Source organism: Sphaeramia orbicularis, chromosome 12 (genome assembly GCF_902148855.1).
Source record: "Sphaeramia orbicularis chromosome 12, fSphaOr1.1, whole genome shotgun sequence".
Lineage (NCBI taxonomy): Eukaryota > Metazoa > Chordata > Actinopteri > Kurtiformes > Apogonidae > Sphaeramia > Sphaeramia orbicularis.
In genome coordinates, this window is record NC_043968.1 from 688,305 (window position 1) to 707,967 (window position 19,663).

The 19,663-nt window shown below is 38.9% G+C and overlaps 1 protein-coding gene across 1 annotated transcript in view; it reads right to left on the reverse strand.

Moving 5' to 3' along the window:
* cfap44 (cilia and flagella associated protein 44) overlaps positions 1–18,991 on the reverse strand; it is a 42,634-nt gene extending 23,643 nt beyond the window's left edge. Inside the window, exons 1-16 of the mRNA XM_030149770.1 lie at positions 18,916–18,991; positions 17,143–17,275; positions 15,261–15,423; positions 13,583–13,685; positions 11,979–12,195; positions 10,849–10,963; positions 10,517–10,681; positions 9,428–9,589; positions 8,500–8,547; positions 8,314–8,413; positions 7,456–7,550; positions 7,131–7,340; positions 5,302–5,412; positions 2,900–3,052; positions 766–987; positions 545–687 (exon numbers count right to left, since the gene is read on the reverse strand). Coding sequence (XP_030005630.1) covers positions 545–687; positions 766–987; positions 2,900–3,052; positions 5,302–5,412; positions 7,131–7,340; positions 7,456–7,550; positions 8,314–8,413; positions 8,500–8,547; positions 9,428–9,589; positions 10,517–10,681; positions 10,849–10,963; positions 11,979–12,195; positions 13,583–13,685; positions 15,261–15,423; positions 17,143–17,275; positions 18,916–18,991 — 2,216 coding nt within the window. The remainder of the gene's footprint in view (positions 1–544; positions 688–765; positions 988–2,899; positions 3,053–5,301; positions 5,413–7,130; positions 7,341–7,455; positions 7,551–8,313; positions 8,414–8,499; positions 8,548–9,427; positions 9,590–10,516; positions 10,682–10,848; positions 10,964–11,978; positions 12,196–13,582; positions 13,686–15,260; positions 15,424–17,142; positions 17,276–18,915) is intronic.
* Positions 18,992–19,663: the final 672 nt, after the last annotated feature.

Genomic DNA, 19,663 nt, shown 5'->3' on the forward strand with positions numbered 1-19,663 from the left:
ATATGCACTTATGTGGTGGAAAAGCTAGGCCCTGGTGGACCCCAACCGGGCCCTGGTGTACCCCAGCCTCACCACAGTCCTGGTCTTCAGTACCTGTCTGCTGTTCTACTCTATGAAACTGACCCGTGAAACACGCTCAAAAATTAGTTTCTTTTACATATTTGAAGGTTTTTCAAAAAAGTAACACAATAATTACTTTCCCTGGTAACTAATTTCATTTATGAAGGAGTAATTCTGTTACTAATTCAATTACTTTTTTGGGAAAATAACTAGTAACTATAACTAATTACTTTTTAAAAGTAATTTGCCCAACACTGTCTACCCAAGGCCATAATATACCCCGGGTATAATCCAGCCTTGGCTGCTTTAGCCCAGGTCTAGTCTGGACTGGGGTAAACCATGGCCTGGTACCCTGGGACAAAACCTCCACCACCACAAACACAGAACACCTTTTCTTACCTTTTCTTCGACGTCTGATGAAGTAAAGGTAAATGAGTGACAGGAAAACAGATGAAACCAGCAGAGTCTCATCACAACCTGGTACCTGAAGGTGATGCAGAGAATGGGGTCCTGGTCTGAGTCGTGGACCGGAAGGGCGTCAAAGGGCTCGTCCCGGCGCTGATCCGGATCCCGGTCCTGCTCCTGGGTGAACTTACAGTGATAGAGGTAACCGGAGTCGTATCCTCCCTGAGGAGACAGAAGGACAGCAGGTTAAAGCAGCGTCTGCACAGGGTTCAACGGACGCACAGGCTCAGGTGTCTGTACCATCGACAGCCAGAAGTGTCCAGGCTGAGAGTAGAAGCCACAGGCCAGAGGACTGGGGGGGCTGGGGATGTGGATGGGGGGCAGCTCCTCCTCTTCATCCTCTTCCTTCTCTTCCTCTGCTTCCACAGGTGTTTCAGACGGCTTCGACTCTTTCAGTTTCTCTTCTCTCTCTTTCTTCTTCTTCTCTTTTACAGCTTGGCGTCTTGCGATTTCCTCTTCTCTCTGAAACAGAATAAATCTTGTGAAACTGAAACTTTTACAGCATAACACAATAATGACAAATGTCGCTGTTTTCTTTAGTGTAGTTCTCTAAATGCACCAAAACTTTTATTTACTGTCAACGTCTGCACCAACCAATCCTAAAGAGCGTCTCAAACAGTCACCACTTTAACGTAAAACATATGATGCCATTTGGCTCCAGTTTTTGTTTTTTTTCTGTCTCTGTCCTAAAATATCTGTTTAGAATGTGAAGGATGCCGACCCAGGGTTCAGACAAATACGCCACGAGGCTAACGATGTGCTGACATTTGCTTTAGAAACTATGACTCTTTTTCTCTTTTTCTTTTGTTGTGTGTATTTTTATTTTTTGCTCCCTTGAATTTTCATTTCTATCTTATGTTGCGCAAAGAAGTCAATTAGTAAGAAGAAGGAAGCTTGTACCATTTCTATATGCAAAATAAATCAATAATAACAATAAAAAAAATTATCTTTGAGTTACTTTTCTTTTTAAAGTTGGAAAAGATTAAGTTTTCCATTCGTGGACAAATTAATTTGTTTTATCAACAATGGAATCCTTTTTTCTCTACTGTCAACAAGAGTGTCCTGCTGTCTCCTACAGGGGTTGGACAAAATAATGGAAACACCTAACATTGTGGCATCATAGAAGGTGTTTCCATTATTTTGTCCAACCCCTGTATGTCCTTTTGATGGAGACGTGTTGTTAGTTTATGTTATATTAACTCTGAATCAGCCCTGAGTATTGGAAAGAAGAGTTGATAAGATTATTTATCTTGTTATTACCTCTGCCAAGGAGGTTATGTTTTTGCCGGCGTTGGTTTGTTTGTTTGTCTGCCTGTGTGCAAGATAACTCAAAAAGTTATGGATGGATTTGGATGAAAATTTCAGAAAATGTTGATACTGACACAAGGAACAAATGAATACATTTTGGTAGTGACTGGGGGGGAGGGGGTCAGCACTGATCTACCTTGGCGGAGGTCTGCCCTCTCCGAGTGCTTTTCTAGTTTTGTTTGTTTTTGTTTGTTTTCTTCTTTTTTCAGGGTTTAATAGGTTTGTTGAATAATTTGTTTGTTATTTTACATATATACAGGGTGGGGAAGCAAAATGTACAATATTTTGAGGCAGGGATTGAAAGACAGTGTATGACCAATTAGTTTATTGAAAGTCATGAGAATTTATTTGCCACAAGAAAATTTACATAATAGAAAATGTTTTTATTCTATGTGTCCTCCTTCTTTCTCAATAACTGCCTTCACACACTTCCTGAAACTTGCACAAGTGTTCCTCAAATATTGGGGTGACAACTTCTCCCATTCTTCTTTAATAGTATCTTCCAGACTTTCTGGTAATAGTTTTGCTCATAGTCATTCTCTTCTTTCCATTATAAACAGTCTTTATGGACACTCCAACTATTTCTGAAATCTCCTTTGGTGTGACGAGTGCATTCAGCAAATCACACACTCTTTGACGTTTGCTTTCCTGATTACTCATATGGGCAGAAGTTTCTGAAAAGGTATGGATAATAGTGTTAGGTATGATTATGACATCAGTATATGTTTGGTTTCAAAACAACTGACGTAGTGCCTGCTGAGAAAAAACAACTAAATGTTCATTGTAAATTTTACTTCCCCACCCTGTACATATATATATATATATATATATATATATATATATATATATATATATATATATATATATATATATATATATATATATATATATAGTCTGTGTGGTTCCTTATGAATAAGTATTTGTTTCTGTAAATGTATAATTTGAAATAATTAAAAAAAAAAAAATATCTTCATGAACCTGAGAATGTAAAAATTCTTCTTCTTCTTCTTCTTCTTCTTCTTCTTATTATTATTATTATTATTATTATTATTACTATTTGTAAGACCTTGAGTCGGGACTTGATGCTCCTGAAGCTGAAGGTTCTGGTTCTCACATCGGGGAGCTCAAAGGTTTTGTTTGGGCTCTGGGTCTTGGGATCCGGACTCTGGACCTCAACCACGTGACCGCTGGCACAGAGGACGAGCAGCGTGTTTTCCACCTGAGGACTCAAACATTCACGTGTGAAACAGAGCGGACCGGCTGACTGAACTCCACAGCTGAAATGGTGAAGCCACTAAAAACATGATTCATTATGATAGTCCTGAATCAAAGCTTTGTTTCCTTACTTTCACACATTGGTTCCACACACACAAAATGTCTATATGTTGACTTTTCCCACACTGGAACCATCACTTACTTCTTTAACCCTCTGGTATCCCATCCACACAAGTCCTTCTTAGTGTCGTACTAATGTCAGAAGGATTTTCACACTTTGTTTCTAACTTTTTTTTTTTTTAATTTTGTATTTCATTAACTTGAGCAATAAACAAAAATACAAAATACTCCATAACTGTCATACTTTTAACCCTTTAAATGAGGGCTCTCAAACTCAGTTTCTTTCATGTTCCACATTCAGCCCAATTTGATCTCCAGTGGGCCAGACCAGTAAAATAACAACAGAATAACCTATAAATAATTATTTTTGTCTTTGTTTTAATGCAAAAAAACCCCATTAAATTATGAAAATACTTACTTTTATAAACTATCCAAACAAAAAAGATGTGAATAACCTAAAAAAACCGAAATTTCTTCAGAAAAATAAGTGCAATTTTAACAATATTCTGCCTGAACTTATCATTTCTACATGTGCATTCTGGATCAGATCTACAAAGACACTAAACACTGAGGAAGAGGAAGAAAAGAGTTCAAATTGGGCTGAATTTTCTTTAGACATTGTTATTGTTACAGGATAGTTTGTAAATGTCAATATTTTCATAATTTAATGTTATTTTTTGCACTAAAACAAAGACAAAAATTTGAAGTTGACATTATTTATAGACATAATGTAATATTTTTTTTTACATCAAACTGAGAAGAAAATCTGGAGTCATTCTTTTTTGTCGGTTCTTCTGCTGTTATTATTTGACTGTAGATCATATTGGTCTGTATGTGGAACTGCAACTAAAATGAGTTCCACAGCCTTGACTGCGGAATTTTTGCACTTTTTGCAATTTTTGCAGGGGCTGAATTGGAATCTTTGGTGGGATGCATTTGGACCCCGGGCTGCATGTTTGACACCCCTGATTTAAATGCCATGTTTGTAATGTAAACAAACCACATTTTTTTAATGCGAAAAAAACCCAGAAAATTAAAAATAATAATAAATTGCATTTATAAAGCACTTTTCATTCAGCAGAATCTCAAAGTGCTACAAAGAGAAGACAGTCCAATAAAACTAAGATACTGTATCAGGAATAAAAGACTAGGTGAATAAAACAGAAAAAACAAAAAACACACAAAAAAAATGTTCTTACAATTTACGACATAAAAATTGTATTAACCTCCTCAGACCCAGCTATGGGTATTCTGTCCACATTCGTGGACAAGAGTTCCACAACTTTATAAAAAAAAAAGAGGAAACTGTCCACCACAAAGGACATTTCATAAAAATTTTAAAAACTGCATCTGAATAAACTGTTACATCATGATATTTCCAATATAGGTACTTATTTAATAAAAAACAAAAAAAGCTTGTACTTTGCTGACATTTCCTGGGTCTAAGGAGGTTAATTACATTTATTTTTTCCTCCTGTCATCTGTCAGTGATTAACACCAACACTGGTTCATATTATTATTATTTCTGGCTCTTGGTCAAATGTTAAAAGTTAAATGTGTCAGTGTGTATTTTGTACTCATTGGTAGAAGGGTGTTAGTGTAGGAATTTAACACTGTTTATTATGGTATGGATTTAGTGGATGGATCAGAATTTAAACAATCAGACAAAAATGAACAACTGTTGAATTCAGACCAAAAACAAATTTAAAAAAAATCATCTTTTCTAACATGAAGAGTAAAGTGTACAAATGTGTTGAAGACTGAACTGACAGATTGTTTATAGACGTCATTGGACTGGTTTGGTGTTGTTTATATCTACAGATATTTTTATATATACTTTTATTCTGTTGTTATTGTTATTTCTATATAATCTTTATTCATATCTCCTTTTACTTTATACTTTTTGTGTTTGTTGTGGTTGTTGTTTCAGTTGGTTCTGGAATAAAGGACATGTTCTTTGTCATTTTCAGACAAGTCTTTTCACATTTTTACGATTTTTTTCACTTGTTCAAATAACCGTTCAGTCAAATCAAAAAACATATTCAATAGATTAATCAATTACAAAAATCCTCAATAGTTGCAGCTGTAAAAATGTTGACATTGTGAGTGTTGACAGATGGAGACCGGACTCACATGGGCCTGAGGGGACCACTCTAGACCCTGGACCGGCCCCGGGACCCGGATGAAGCCGACGGGCTCGTATTTGTCACCGACGGTGAAGAAGAACACGGTGCAGTCTGAGCTCTGGAGAGGACGAAGAGGAAGAGGATGAGGATGAGGAAGAGGATGGCAGAAGTCGATCAAAAAACAGACCGACTTCTTCTAAAACCACGAACATGATTCAACCATCGCCCATTTGTTTTAGGACGTCTGTTTCTGAGCTTTGACCTCCATGTTCCAGTCTTCTATGATCAGACACATATTCAGGACTACGTACATGAACCACAGGAGCAAACAGATCTGTGTCAAGTACAAGTTATTTAGGTTTAATTACACATGAAACTTGTGGGATGATCAGGAAAACCTTCGGTACTGACGTACATGAATACAGTGGCAGTAGGACATTTACTGTGTGACCAGAATAAACACTTTTATGTGATTTAACTTTTATTTAACCAGGAAAGTCTCACTGAGATTAAATCTGTCTGTCTTGCTCTCTGTATATATCTATATCTATAGTATAGTATAGTAGGGCATTAACTGAAAAGTCGGTTTGTCGACACGTCGACATCTGTGGCACAAGTCAACGTTACTTTGGAGGAGTCGACTAGTCGTGTGTTATTCTCTCTCTTCCTTCCATCACCCGACAGCATCTGAGCCTTCATTCAGCACATGTTGATACTCTCATCTTTCTACATTAAAACATGGAGCACAGGGAGCGGTAGTGATGTGGATCAGCAGACCCGGCTCAGGTTGGTGCGGGTCCAAAAAAATGTCACTTTATTTGCAGGGCGGGTCAAAAAATTCCACAAAGTAGAAAAAAAAAAATCCGACCCGTGCATCACTAGCGCAAGGCCAAGACTGAAGGAAGAAGACGACTCAGAGTAAGAACTAAACTGACTGTGATCTAGAAAAACTCTGGTCTAATGTTCTGTGAACCATGGAAGCACCACCAATATTGAATAATAATGTGGATAGCCAGTGTGTTTGGATTATTCTGTTCATTTATTTCATGAAGACAATGCGCTCTTTTCTCTAATTTGCTGTGTGTCTTTTCTGCCGCTGTCTTAACTTTTTCCCACTTTATGTTGTTCAGTTAAATTTAGAAGAAAATTCAAGGTGTTTGCCTCTGTTTAGTTTGGTTAAATGTCTGAGGAGGACTGTTGATGCTTGTGTCTTTCCAGTTTTTTTTACTCTGCTCTTTACTGTACATTGTTGATGTTCCAGTGAACGTTAGCACAAGTTGTTCATTGTTGATCAGCTGTGTGTCTGTGCTGTTCCTCCACTGTCAATGTGATGATGTCATCATACAATAAGTCGACTCGACTTCGATGTTATTGACAAATAAGTTAACCTGAAAAAAGTCACTAATGCCCTATAGTACAGTACAGTACAGTACAGATAGATAGATAGATAGATAGATAGATAGATAGATTACATGACATTACATTATTTTTTAAATATTTTTAAACATTGTTTGTCTTTTGCACTATCTTTATCCAACATAATCTAATCTAGTTAAAACTAATCTAATCTAAATGCGTCAGTGTGTATTTTGTACTCACTTGGTAGAAGGGTGTTAGTGTAGGAATTTAACACTGTTTATAATGGGATGATTTTAGTGGATGGATCAGAATTTTAAAAAATGAACAACTTCTGAATTCTGACCTGAAACAAATTGTGAAAATTAATGTGACCTTTAATAACACAAAGTGTGTATAATGTGCTCACCCAGACACTGGAGGTTCATAGTTTTTCCCATCAGTCTTTCACTGTGTAACTTCTATTTGACTTGTTCTTACCCCGGTTGCTAACATCTGTCCATTCCTCTCATAGGCCACAGCGGTCACAGGTGCATTATGGGGTTTGAAGGCCTGGTTGAGGCATAACTCCGCCTCTCCTTTGCGGCTCCTCCCAGTGACCACGTTCAGCTTGTGAAGGTCTTGGAGCTGCAGGAGGCGAACGACACCGTCCTCGAAACCGGCCACCAGTAAACCCCCACTGGGGTTCACCTGAACAGAACATATGGAAGATGACGGGGGGTGGATGTATGGATGGATGGAGGTATGGATGGATGGAGGTATGGATGGATGGATGGATGGATGGTACTCTTTGTGCACTGCTCACCGGAGGCGGGGCCCATCTCAGAGTGGTCCCTCCCTGGTTGAAGCGGCTGCATGTCAGCTCTTTTTTTGCCAGAAAGTCAAAGACTCTGACTGAACCTGGAGCAGAAACAGATGGAGGTGGTAGGTCAGGGGGTGGAGGGTCAGGAGGTGGAGGGTCAGGGGGTGGAGGGTCAGGAGGCGGAGGGTCAGGGGGTGGAGGGTCAGGATATGGAGGGTCAGGAGGTGGAGGGTCAGGAGGCGGAGGGTCAGGGGGTGGAGGGTCAGGGGGTGGAGGGTCAAGACGGGGAGGGTCAGGAGGTGGAGGGTCAGGGGGTGGAGGGTCAGGAGGCGGAGGGTCAGGAGGTGGAGGGTCAGGGGGTGGAGGGTCAGGAGGCGGAGGGTCAGGAGGCGGAGGGTCAGGGGGTGGAGGGTCAGGAGGCGGAGGGTCAGGAGGCGGAGGGTAAGGAGGTGGAGGGTCAGGGGGTGGAGGGTCAGGAGGTGGAGGGTCAGGAGGCGGAGGGTCAGGGGGTGGAGGGTCAGGAGGCGGAGGGTCAAGACGTGGAGGGTCAGGAGGTGGAGGGTCAGGGGGTGGAGGGTCAGGAGGTGGAGGGTCAGGGGGTGAAGGGTCAGGGGGTGGAGGGTCAGGGGGTGAAGGGTCAGGAGGTGGAGGGTCAGGAGGCGGAGGGTCAGGGGTGGAGGGTCAGGAGGTGGAGGGTCAGGGGTGGAGGGTCAGGAGGCGGAGGGTCAGGGGGTGAAGGGTCAAGATGTGGAGGGTCAGGAGGTGGAGGGTCAGGGCTTAGAGGTCAGGGTTTAGGGGGTCAGGGGGTGGGGTTTGTTTGTTCAGAATCAGGTGTGTGGTTGTCCAGTGGGCGGGGCTTACGGTCCAGGGCGGTGGTGGCCATCAGGTGGCTCCTCCTGGACACGTCCATGCCCTGAACAGCTCCAGAGTGGAAGGAGAACAGACACTGTGGATCTGCAGACTGAACACACGTCCAATTCAAAGCCATGCTTCAGTTTTCTCAGTGTTTGTACATGTGGGTCATTAAACTACAGCAGAAACACCCACAGTGTTGGTGAAGGACAGATCCAGTTTCCAGATGCCTCCACTGGAATCCTGCAGACACACAGACCAGGAGGGTTCCATGACTATTACACTCACATTTATTCTGTATGGAAACAGAACTCATCTACAAACTGTTCTTTACAAAACTGAATAACATGAAAAAAAGGTTCAGGGAAGAAACTGCTTCTGTAAACCACAGTGGTTGTATTTAGTGTGTCCACGTGTCTTTAACCCTTTGGTTCAGATAATATGAGCTTTATGAGGTTTTATACCAATAACAAAATGAAGAAAAATAAACAACATGAAGCAGAATTGAACAGAAAAAAAATGAACAAAATGAACAAAACCAACATAAATAATCAACAAAATGAACAAACGCCAAAAACTGAATAAAAATGTACAAAATAATCAATAAAATGAACAAAAAGGAAGTAAATAATCAACAAAATAAATACAACATGAATACATAATGAACAAACAAACAGTCACCAAATGGAATAAAATAATCAGGTGTGACTGAACTTGTGTCAGATGAATCAGGACACTGACATGGATCAGGTTCATCTCATAACAGTTATTAGAGTTGTTCTATCTGCAGAGAACCAGATGGAAATGATGCATCTGTGTCTGCGACTGTGTCTGTGTTTGTGTCTGCGTCTGCATCTGTGTCTGTGTTTGTGTCTGCGTCTGCATCTGTGTTTGTGTCTGCGTCAGTGTTTGTGTCTGCGTCTGCATCTGTGTCTGCGTCTGCATCTGTGTCTGTGTTTGTGTCTGTGTCTGCATCTGTGTCTGCATCTGTGTCTGTGTTTGTGTCTGCGTCTGCATCTGTGTCTGCGTCTGCATCTGTGTCTGTGTTTGTGTCTGCGTCTGCATCTGTGTCTGCATCTGTGTCTGCGTCTGTGTTTGTGTCTGCGTCTGTGTGGGTGTCGACCTGAGCGAACCAGATGAAGGTGTCGGCCAGGCAGCTCTTCACCGCCGACACCAGGCTGACGTTGTGTCCAATGATCAGCTCGTTCATGGGCTCCATCTCAAACCTGCCGCTGCTGCTGCTGTTCTGGACGTCAGCAGCGTCGATGTCGTCCAGGTCCCAGCCCTGAACAGGTCCAGATCAGGGTTTTCAGAACAACAACGACACAGACAGGACTACATGTCTGACTGAAAGGTGACTTTATGTGGTAATTAAATGTCAACTGCAGGATTAACACATAGAATCAACAGTAACATGTATTTTCTGTGCGATCCTCATGAACAGGACATCTTACAGCTGTAGACCTGATGTGTCCACATACTTTTGTCCATACAGTGGATTTGTGTTCAAACGTCTGCCGCTGTGTCACAGGTCAATACTCGCTGTACTTATAGTATTTGCACTTCGGTTCTTGCAACCAAGGTTATTATCGTTAACGAAAACTAACGAAATGACGAAAACTAGAATTGTAAAAACAATTTCAGTAATTGAAATAAATAAAAACTATAATTAAAAGAAAAAAACAATAACTAACTGAAACTGTATTGTGTGTTTACAAAACTAACTAAAACGTATAAAAATTCTGGATAAAATTCCCTTCATTTTCATCTTTGTCAATGTCAGATTGATATGAAATCGATTTATTTCCCTCAAGCAATTTTATCTGCTGGCACCATATGATATTTAAGGGTCCGTCACTTGTGTTCACTTGTGGTTTCCAGTCGTCTTCTGGTCCCCACTCTACCTGGAAACATGGAGACTAAAGTTGGGAGAAAGCAGCAGAGTCCTGTCTGGGATTTATTTGAATACGACGACAGAGAAGAAGAGAAAAGAGACGACAAAACTAAAACTAAACTAAAACTGAACTGAAACTAAGCATTTAGAAAATAACAAAAACTAATAAAAACTAGCAAACCTGCTCTAGAAACAAATTCAAACTAACTGAATTAGAGAAAAAAAAGTTAAAACTAAATAAAACTAAACTAGAATGAAAAATCCAAAACTATTAGAACTTTGCTTGCGACCTGCGGCAGTCAGATGTTCGGTTCTTACCCGGACGGCGCCGTCCGAGCCCATGCTCATCAGCTGACCCTCCTCCAGGGCGAAGGGCAGGGCGGTCCCAGCGTGGCAGCTCCGCCCCTCCTTGCGGCAGATCTCCACTTTGATGGCGTTTCCCTCCCACAGCAGCAGGTTTCCCCAGTCGGAGCCGGAGACCACCTGACCCACACAATCCACCCGTCACACCTTTCACACTTTCATTTATTATTTTGGTTTTAGACGTTAATGACGTGTGTTTTAAACCTGATCCAGTAAAAGTCCAGCAGGACCACTGGTTTTTACTCTACACTTCAGTTTGATTCTTCTTTGCTGATAACAGAACTTGCCTTTCCATCTGGGAGCTCCACGTAGCCTTCAATATCTGTGGCTGTGGTTTTCCCAAAATGTCCCATGAGGCCTTGCAGTTTGAGTCCTGTGAAGGAACTGGCCATTTTCCAGAACCTGACGGAGAGACGAAAAGGACATGTTATTATTAAATGATTAGGGTATTTTACTCATATGGTCTTATATGGTCTTAAATTATTTTATGTGGTCTTATATAGTTGTATATGGTCTTCTGTTGAATTTCCCTCGGGATCAATAAAGTATCTATCTATCTATCTATCTATCTATCTGGTCTTATATGACCTTATATGGTTTTATTTGGTCTTATTTGGTCTTATGTGGTCTTATTTGGTCCTATGTGGTCTTATATGGTTTTATTTGGTCTTATGTGGTCTTATTTGGTCCTATGTGGTCTTATATGGTTTTATTTGGTCTTTTGTGGTCTTATTTGGTCCTATGTGGTCTTATATGGTCTTATTTGGTCCTATGTGGTCTTATATGGTTTTATTTGGTCTTATGTGGTCTTATATGGTCTTATTTGGTCCTATGTGGTCTTATATGGTTTTATTTGGTCTTTTGTGGTCTTATTTGGTCCTATGTGGTCTTATATGGTTTTATTTGGTCCTATGTGGTCTTATATGGTCTTATTTGGTCCTATGTGGTCTTATATGGTTTTATTTGGTCTTTTGTGGTCTTATTTGGTCCTATGTGGTCTTATATGGTCTTATTTGGTCCTATGTGGTCTTATATGGTTTTATTTGGTCTTTTGTGGTCTTACTTGGTCTTAAATGGTCATATTTGGTCTTATATAGTCTGTAAAGGGGTCTCGGTGGTTTTGGCTCTGTCTTTATTTCATTCTTCTGGTTTCTATTCTGATCTGAGTCACAGAAGTCAGTGTTTGGCGTCTCCACCCGCTCCTGTGGCCCCGCCCCTCCTCTGTCTGGGTGGAACGGGTCTAAAACTCCTCTGAACTGATTCTGAAGGACCAACACTAACCCCTAATCTACCTCATCATCCCCATCATCATCATCCCCATCACCATGGTTCGTTTTCATTCCTGACCCTCAGCTCGGGGCCGGTGCAGATGTTTCAACACTAAACCACAGTTTGGATGTAACTTTAAAAGTTTTACTTGATGTGTCCAGATCCAGACGACGTGAGCGTCCCGGGGTCGTGTGGGGAGAAGGTGACCCTGAACACCTCCTGGGAGACGGCCTTACAGCTCAGGTTCACCTCCTCCTGCCTCCAGTCCCACAGGGTCAACATGTAGTCTGGAGCTCCGCCCACACTGGCCAGGAGCCCGCCGTCACCGCTGAAGTCCAGGCAGCTGTAGGCCCGCTGCGTCCCGCCTACGCAAATACAACCCAGGTCAGAAATAAACCACAGCCACGGAGGAAGAGGCTGAGCTCAGGTCAGGTTCACGAACCCTCAGGAGAATCCACTGCACTGGAAAAAATCTGAATCTGACCAAATGGATTTGTCTCATTTCTGTCCAAGTGTCTGATCACACTGAAAATCAGACAGAATCACCTACAGAGGAACTGTACAGTCAGATAGAAGAACTGATTTATAGACAATAGATCTGGAAAATCTGAGTTCAACAAATCTGACCAAGATCATTTACACTTGTTCCACTGGCAGATATTTTTTTTTCTTTTTCGCTTAATTCAAGATTTTTGTTTTTGCTTAATTCAAGATTTTTTTGCTCAATTCAAGCAAAACAGAATGATAAAAGATAGTGTGTGGAGTGATTGGTTTTAGCTTGTAAAAATAGAATCCAGAGCAGAAACAGCGACTGCAAAAAAGTCTTCAATTAAGCAAAAGAAATCTTGAATTAAGCAAAAAAAATTTGAATTAAGTGGAAAAAAAATCTTGAATTCAGAAAAAACAATTAAGCAAAAAAAGAAATCTTGAATTAAGCAAAAAATCTTTAACAAAAAAAATCTTGAATTACGAAAAAACAAATCTTGAATTAAGCAAAAAAAATCTTGAATTAAGCAAAAAATCTTGAATTAAGCAAAAAAAAAAAATCTTGAATTAAGAAAAAAAAAAATTGGAATTTGGCAAAAAAAATCTTGAATTGAGCAAAAATTCTTGAATTAAGTAAAAAAAAATCTTTCATTAGGGAAAAAAAAAAAATCTTGAAATAAGCAAAAAAAAAAAAAAATCTTGAATTAAGCAGAAAAATCTGCCAATGGAACAAATGAAAAATATCTTGTTCAGATTAGTGTAAATCAGATTTTCCAGATCTATTGTCTATAAATCAGTTCTTCTGTCTGACTGTACAGTTCCTCTGTAGGTGATTCTGTCTGATTTTCAGTGGGATCCGATATTTGGACAGAAATGACACAAATACACTTGGTCAGAGTCAGATTTTTTCCGATGTGCCTGGAGTCACTTCAGTACCAACGTCTAAACACAAAAACTGATTTGATTCATATATTTTGTTTCTGCTTTTTGGGGTCAAATATTTTGAAGGACTTCAGTCTTCTCTTTTCAGCTTTTAAATTCTCACTTAATACAAATTGTGAAAAATAATATGAGCCTTAATAACATGAAGTGCAAAGTGTGAACTATATACTAACTAAAACTATAAACTATAAACGTTAATGTGTGTGTCCCACCTGGACACACACACTTCACTGTGTGGACACATGATCTCACACAATAAACAACTGAACAAAGACACAAACATGTGACACATAAGTGGTGTATGACGGTGTGGGCGGGGCTTACCTCTGAGGATGCGGTACGGACGTAATGACGGATACTGGTAGATGATGATGTTGGGTCGGTTCCCCTTCTCTGCTACTGCCAAGTACCGCCTACTGGGAGGAGTCTGGACACAAACCAAACACACATCACACACAGGTGGACAAAAGTCCTCCTCCAACATGTTCTAATGTCCACACGTCTGCGTCCTCTGTGCGCAGATCCAACCTGGACAGATGTGGATCCGAAGCAGAACCCTTTATGAACCCCAGGGGAAATGATTGTGCTTGAGTTGGATAAAAGCAAATGACCAATGCAAAAAAAGAAACATAGATATCAAATAGAAATATTAACCCTTACAGACCCAAACGTCCTCCTTTAACCTAAACCATCTACTGATCTAAACTGTTTAATACCTGTTGATCCACTAATCCGATCAATCCATGTCAATAATTGGTGTAAAATATAGTTCTTCATCTTTTCATGTTCATCAGATATGACCATATTTGGACGTTCAGAGGCCCCGTAGTTACCGTGGAAACACCGTCATCTTCTACAACACTGATTCACCATTAAAACCTATGGAGTTGGATCAATGACAGTGGATGGACACACTGGGGTTATGTTCAGGAAATGAGAGATTTTACTGGAAAAGTCACTTTTACTTCAGTTTTCTCTGTTTTTATATAATAACCTTTGAATTTACTCTGAGCTTTAATGAACATCCACATGACCAGTGAAATAACTATAGAAAAATACCAGATTTTTACTGAAGAAATACAAAATAAAGAGTATAATATTACAATAAACGGTAATAAATCACTTGAGAAAGTGTAAATTTAGAGGAAAAATTCATTTGCGAACTGCCACAACAGTAGCCCTGGGTCTGTGTGGGTTAAAACAAGTGTCAAACATGTGGCATCAAAATGTTTACATTTACAGACTAGCCTATTACAAAACTAGAAGCACTCGGAGAGCGCAGACCTCCGCCAAGGCTGATCAGTGGCCCCCCCCCGTGGGCCCCCCACCCCCGATCACCACCAAAATTTAATCATTTCTTCCTTATCCCATTTCTAACAAACCCTGAAAATTTCATCCAAATCTGTCCATAACTTTTTGAGTTATGTTGCACACTAACAGACAGACAAACAAACAAACAAACAAACAAACAAACCCTGGCAAAAACATAACCTCCTTGGCGGAGGTAATAATGTGAATAACCTGAACAAATACAAACAACCTGAAATGTCTTTAGAGAAGTATGTAGAATTTTACCAATATTCTGCCTGTTCCTAAATATTTTGTGCATTTGTAATAGTAATGTAAGTTATAATGCTCACGTGTAAATGATAAACTCATAAACTGAGGCAGAATATTATTGAAATTGCACTTGTTTTTCTTAAGACATTTCCAGTTGTTCATATTATTCTGATTTTGACAGAAACTTTGTGGATGTAAACATTATTATTATTATAATGTAAATGTAGGTTTTTTGCTGTTATTATTTGACTGGTCCGGCCCACTTCAGATCATATTAGTGGGAACGTGGCCCCTGAACTGAAATGAGTTTGACACCTCTGCTCTATTAAAACAGGAAACCGTACAGTTTCAGGGTAAAAACAGCGTCTCTAAACCTCAGTGGTCGTATTTATTTTGGACTCAGACGACAACCTCAGTTGTATGCGTCTGTGTGCAGTTTTACCGTGATAGCTCCGATTCCTCGGCCGCTGCAGGACCGGAGGTACCTCTGCGTTTTGGAGGGAATGTCCAGCAGGACCAGCAGGTTTCCAGCCACGAAGGCCAGGGTGTGTTCGTCCAGCAGCAGCAGGTTGGCCCTGCGTCCACAGTCGTAGCCGAAACAGTGACTGAGCAGCAGAACGTTAAGGATTCAAGTTCTGTGGTTCAAAGTCCCAGAAATAAATGACGTAACTATTAAAGGTAGATTGACAAATGCCTTGAGTTGACTGTCACATATGAGTTTCTCTGAACTGTTTCAGTGCATTCCCTTAAGACAAGGTTGAAACTTTGATTATCATTATTGTGAAAAAAATATTGTGGAATAAATGTAAACCTTTCATGCAGTGTCTTGTGTTGAATTTATTGGAAAAGTTGTGTAGTTTCAGAATATAACATCAAAAAATGTGCTTCACTTGCCCTTGTGTGACTTTTTGCATGATGTTTGCTGAAAAGTGGGCAAAAGTGACCCTTTTTCAGTGACAAATAATTTGAAAACCCAAATTAATCCTGTTTCTGCTTGCAAATGTTCATTGAACTTGCTTCGTTTGAACCTTAGAAGCAGAGCTTATGGTCTGGCCTTTTGAATGAGGATCAGTTTGAGTGATTTCAGTTCAAAGTCAATGACGTCATATGATTTTAGTAGATGGATCAGAATTTTTTTTAAAAATCATGTAAAAATTAACAACTTTTGAATTCTGACCTAAAACAGATTGTGAAAAAAATAACTTAAATAACATGAAGTGTAAAGTGTGCGTAATATGCTCACCTGGACACCAGAAGGTTAAACCACTGGTGCTTAAAGACAGTACAGCTGAAATTCAATGTTTCCAGAGTTTTATCAAGAATAAAAGTAGAAGATGATTCTGAATATAAAAAAATACAGACTCATGTTTGAACCAAAGTTATTATCATTAACGAAAACGAATGAAATACCAAAACTGAAATTGAAAAAACATTTTCATTAACTGAAATAAATAAAAACTCAAAAAAAAAAAAAAAAAAGATAACTAACTGAAACTGTATTGTGTGCTTATAAAACTAACTAAAACGTATAAAAATTGTGAATAAAATTCCCTTAGTTTTCATCTTTGTCAATGTTGATACAGGATAGAACATGTGAAAATTTTGTCTAAAATCAGCGGTATAACAGAGGTATAGAAGTCAGGAGGCCAAAGGTGAAAGTATGGAAAGTTTCACTTTCACTTTCACGTAAGTGACATTGTGTATGGATCACACCCCCACTCACATTACCCCCTCCAACCTGCTATAGAGAATTTAAACATGGTACTGTACATATGTTTGTGTCTGTGCTCAGTCAGAGCCGCCCTAACCCTACCCCCAAATAAAGTGTCCAGGGTAACCGCACTTATTTCTTTGAATAGATGGAAGATAAAATATATGAAAAAAATGAAACTAAAACTAAGCTAAACTAAACTAAACTAAACTAAACTAAACTAAACTAAAACGAAGCATTCAGAAAAAACGACAACTAAGAAAAACTAGCAAACCTGCTCTAAAAACTAATTAAAACTGACTGAATTAGAGAAAAAAAGTCAAAACTAAACAAAACTAAACTATAATGAAAAATCCAAAACTAATATAACCTTGGTTTGAACTAAATAAATGACCTGTAACTGTTTGAGTTTTATAACACTGGATCAAAAACCAGATAATGTGTGGAATCAAAGTCCTTCAACAAAGGGGAACTATTGGATGGACAGACAGACGGACAGATGGAACAAATGTAACAAAACAAACCCTCACAGACATAAGAATGTGTAAACCGTTGTGTTATTGTGGTGGTTTTAGATCAAACACCAGTCGAACATGTCAGTCCTGAAGGATACGACAGGTTCAGGAGGTTTTCTGGGATCTGGGAGTCAGCGGTGACGGTCGGTCTGGAGTAAAGCTCTTTGTAATCGTAGAACATGTCGGGAGGAAGTCGCCTCCCCCGTCCCTCTGCAACTTCCTGTTCAGCGTCTGATAAAGACCAAAAAACCACCAGGACCAACTGTAGCTTCTGTTCAGACGTATGGTTCTAATTATAGACGTGACAGACGACAATATGTACAAATAAAACAGGATAAATGTAGACATGTGGGGTTCCTCAAGGATCAGTTTTAGGTCCTAAATTGTTTATGTAGGTAGGCTACCTATCTACCTACTTTTCTTTCTTTCTTTCTTTCTTTCTTTCTTTCTTGTTGTATATAATATATTGTGTGAGTAGCCTTCATGTTTTTAATTATTTTACAGTCATTGTTTGGTCTATAATTTGCTGCCTTGTGACTGTGTTGTCATTGGAAATGACATTTGGTTTTCAACTGATTTACCTGGTAAAATAATAAAGGTCAAAAAAAATAAACAGATAAAATTATTCAGGCTAAAAAATTAAACATGTATACTTTTCACATTTGTATAGAAAAACTATGTTGCAACCAAAAACTTCAACTGTTTTCAGAAATTATATCTATTTAACTCAAATAACAATTGATGATCTAATTAATAATAATTAATAAAGCAGTGACTCAGCTCTTAAATATCACATATTTTAGTGGAGTTTATGGACTTAAATATCTGACTATTAGATGTTTTTGAAGCTGTGTGTGAATAGTAAAGTTATCAAACCAATAGGATTTGAACCAAATAAATAAATTCTCAAACTTATTTAGAACTAGAAGCACTCGGAGAGCGCAGACCTCCGCCAAGGCTGATCAGTGGCCCCCCCCGTGGCCCCCCCCCACGCCAAGGAGGTTATGTTTTTGCCAGGGTTTGTTTGTTTGTCTGTCTGTCTGTTTGTCTGTCCGTTAGTGTGCAACATAACTCAAAAAGTTATGGACAGATTTTGATGAAATTTTCTGGTCTGCGCCCCCCCCACCCCCGATCACCACCAAAATGTAATCATTTCTTCCTTATCCCATTTCCAACAAACCCTGAAAATTTCATCAAAATCTGTCCATAACTTTTTGAGTTATGTTGCACACTAACGGACAGACAAACAAACAAACAAACAAACAAACAAACAAACAAACAAACAAACAAACCCTGGCAAAAACATAACCTCCTTGGCGGAGGTAATAATGTGAATAACCTGAACAAATACAAACAACCTGAAATGTCTTTAGAGAAGTATGTAGAATATTCCATTGTGTTCTATTATGTTCCATTGTGTTCTACTGTGTTCCATTGTGTTCTACTGTGTTCCATTGTGTTCGATTATGTTCCATTGTGTTCTATTGTGTCTACTGTGTTCCACTGTGTTCTATTGTGTTCCATTGCGTTCTATTGTGTTCCATTGTGTTCTATTATGTTCCATTATTTTCGATTATGTTCCATTGTGTTCTATTATGTTCCATTATTTTCTATTATGTTCCATTGTGTTCTATTATGTTCCATTATTTTCTATTATGTTCCATTGTGTTCTATTGTGTTCCATTGCGTTCTATTGTGTTCCATTGTGTTCTATTATGTTCCATTATTTTCTATTATGTTCCATTGTGTTCTATTATGTTCCATTATTTTCTATTATGTTCCATTGTGTTCTATTATGTTCTATTATGTTCCATTGTGTCTACTGTGTTCCATTGTGTTTCTACTGAATGTATTTCTGTTCTTTTCATTACCTTCTCCGGTTCCTGCTGAAAGTGTCTCTGTGTTGTCACCTTTTTCAACGGCAGCAGGTTCATTTTCATCTGACATTTTTACTTTTAAACTGTCGAACCTGTCAAACAAAACAAGGGTGAAAAAATAAAATAAAATCCGACATAACTGACTATTTAACAGACTTTAAGCTTCATTAAAAACAGCAGATGTTATTAAAATGAAAAGAACACAGTGTTAAAAAATGACACTTTAAGGTTTTTGTAGTCAAGCTAACACTTAAACAAACGATTTAAGTCAACTTTAACCTGAACAGAAACACTACCTTAACGATGGACTTTCCTGACACCGTTTCAGTTAGGAGCCGTTGCTAGGCGACAACAGTCACAGCAAAGCATGCCGGAAAATGACGTTCTTACAGATGTCTTCCGCACTCATGGACATTTTTAAGTTTTGTTTTTGTTTTTTCTAACCATTTTAATTTAAAAACTGATCTATATTTTTTAGGTATAAATAAATTTAGAAAAAAAAAAGACGAAAGTTACAGTATTTATTTATTTATTTAGTCCAATTAACTCACTGAGTTTTACGTTTATTGCTTTTCAGTAGGATTTTTTTGGTCGAAAAATAGCACAAAAATATGAATATTTCGATAAACATCGCTTTCAATAAAATCACACGCGAAACACGCCACGTTATATTTTTCTTGACCCACTGTGGACATTTCCTGTAACCATAGTAACAACGTCTGTCTCTTTAAATGAGACACGT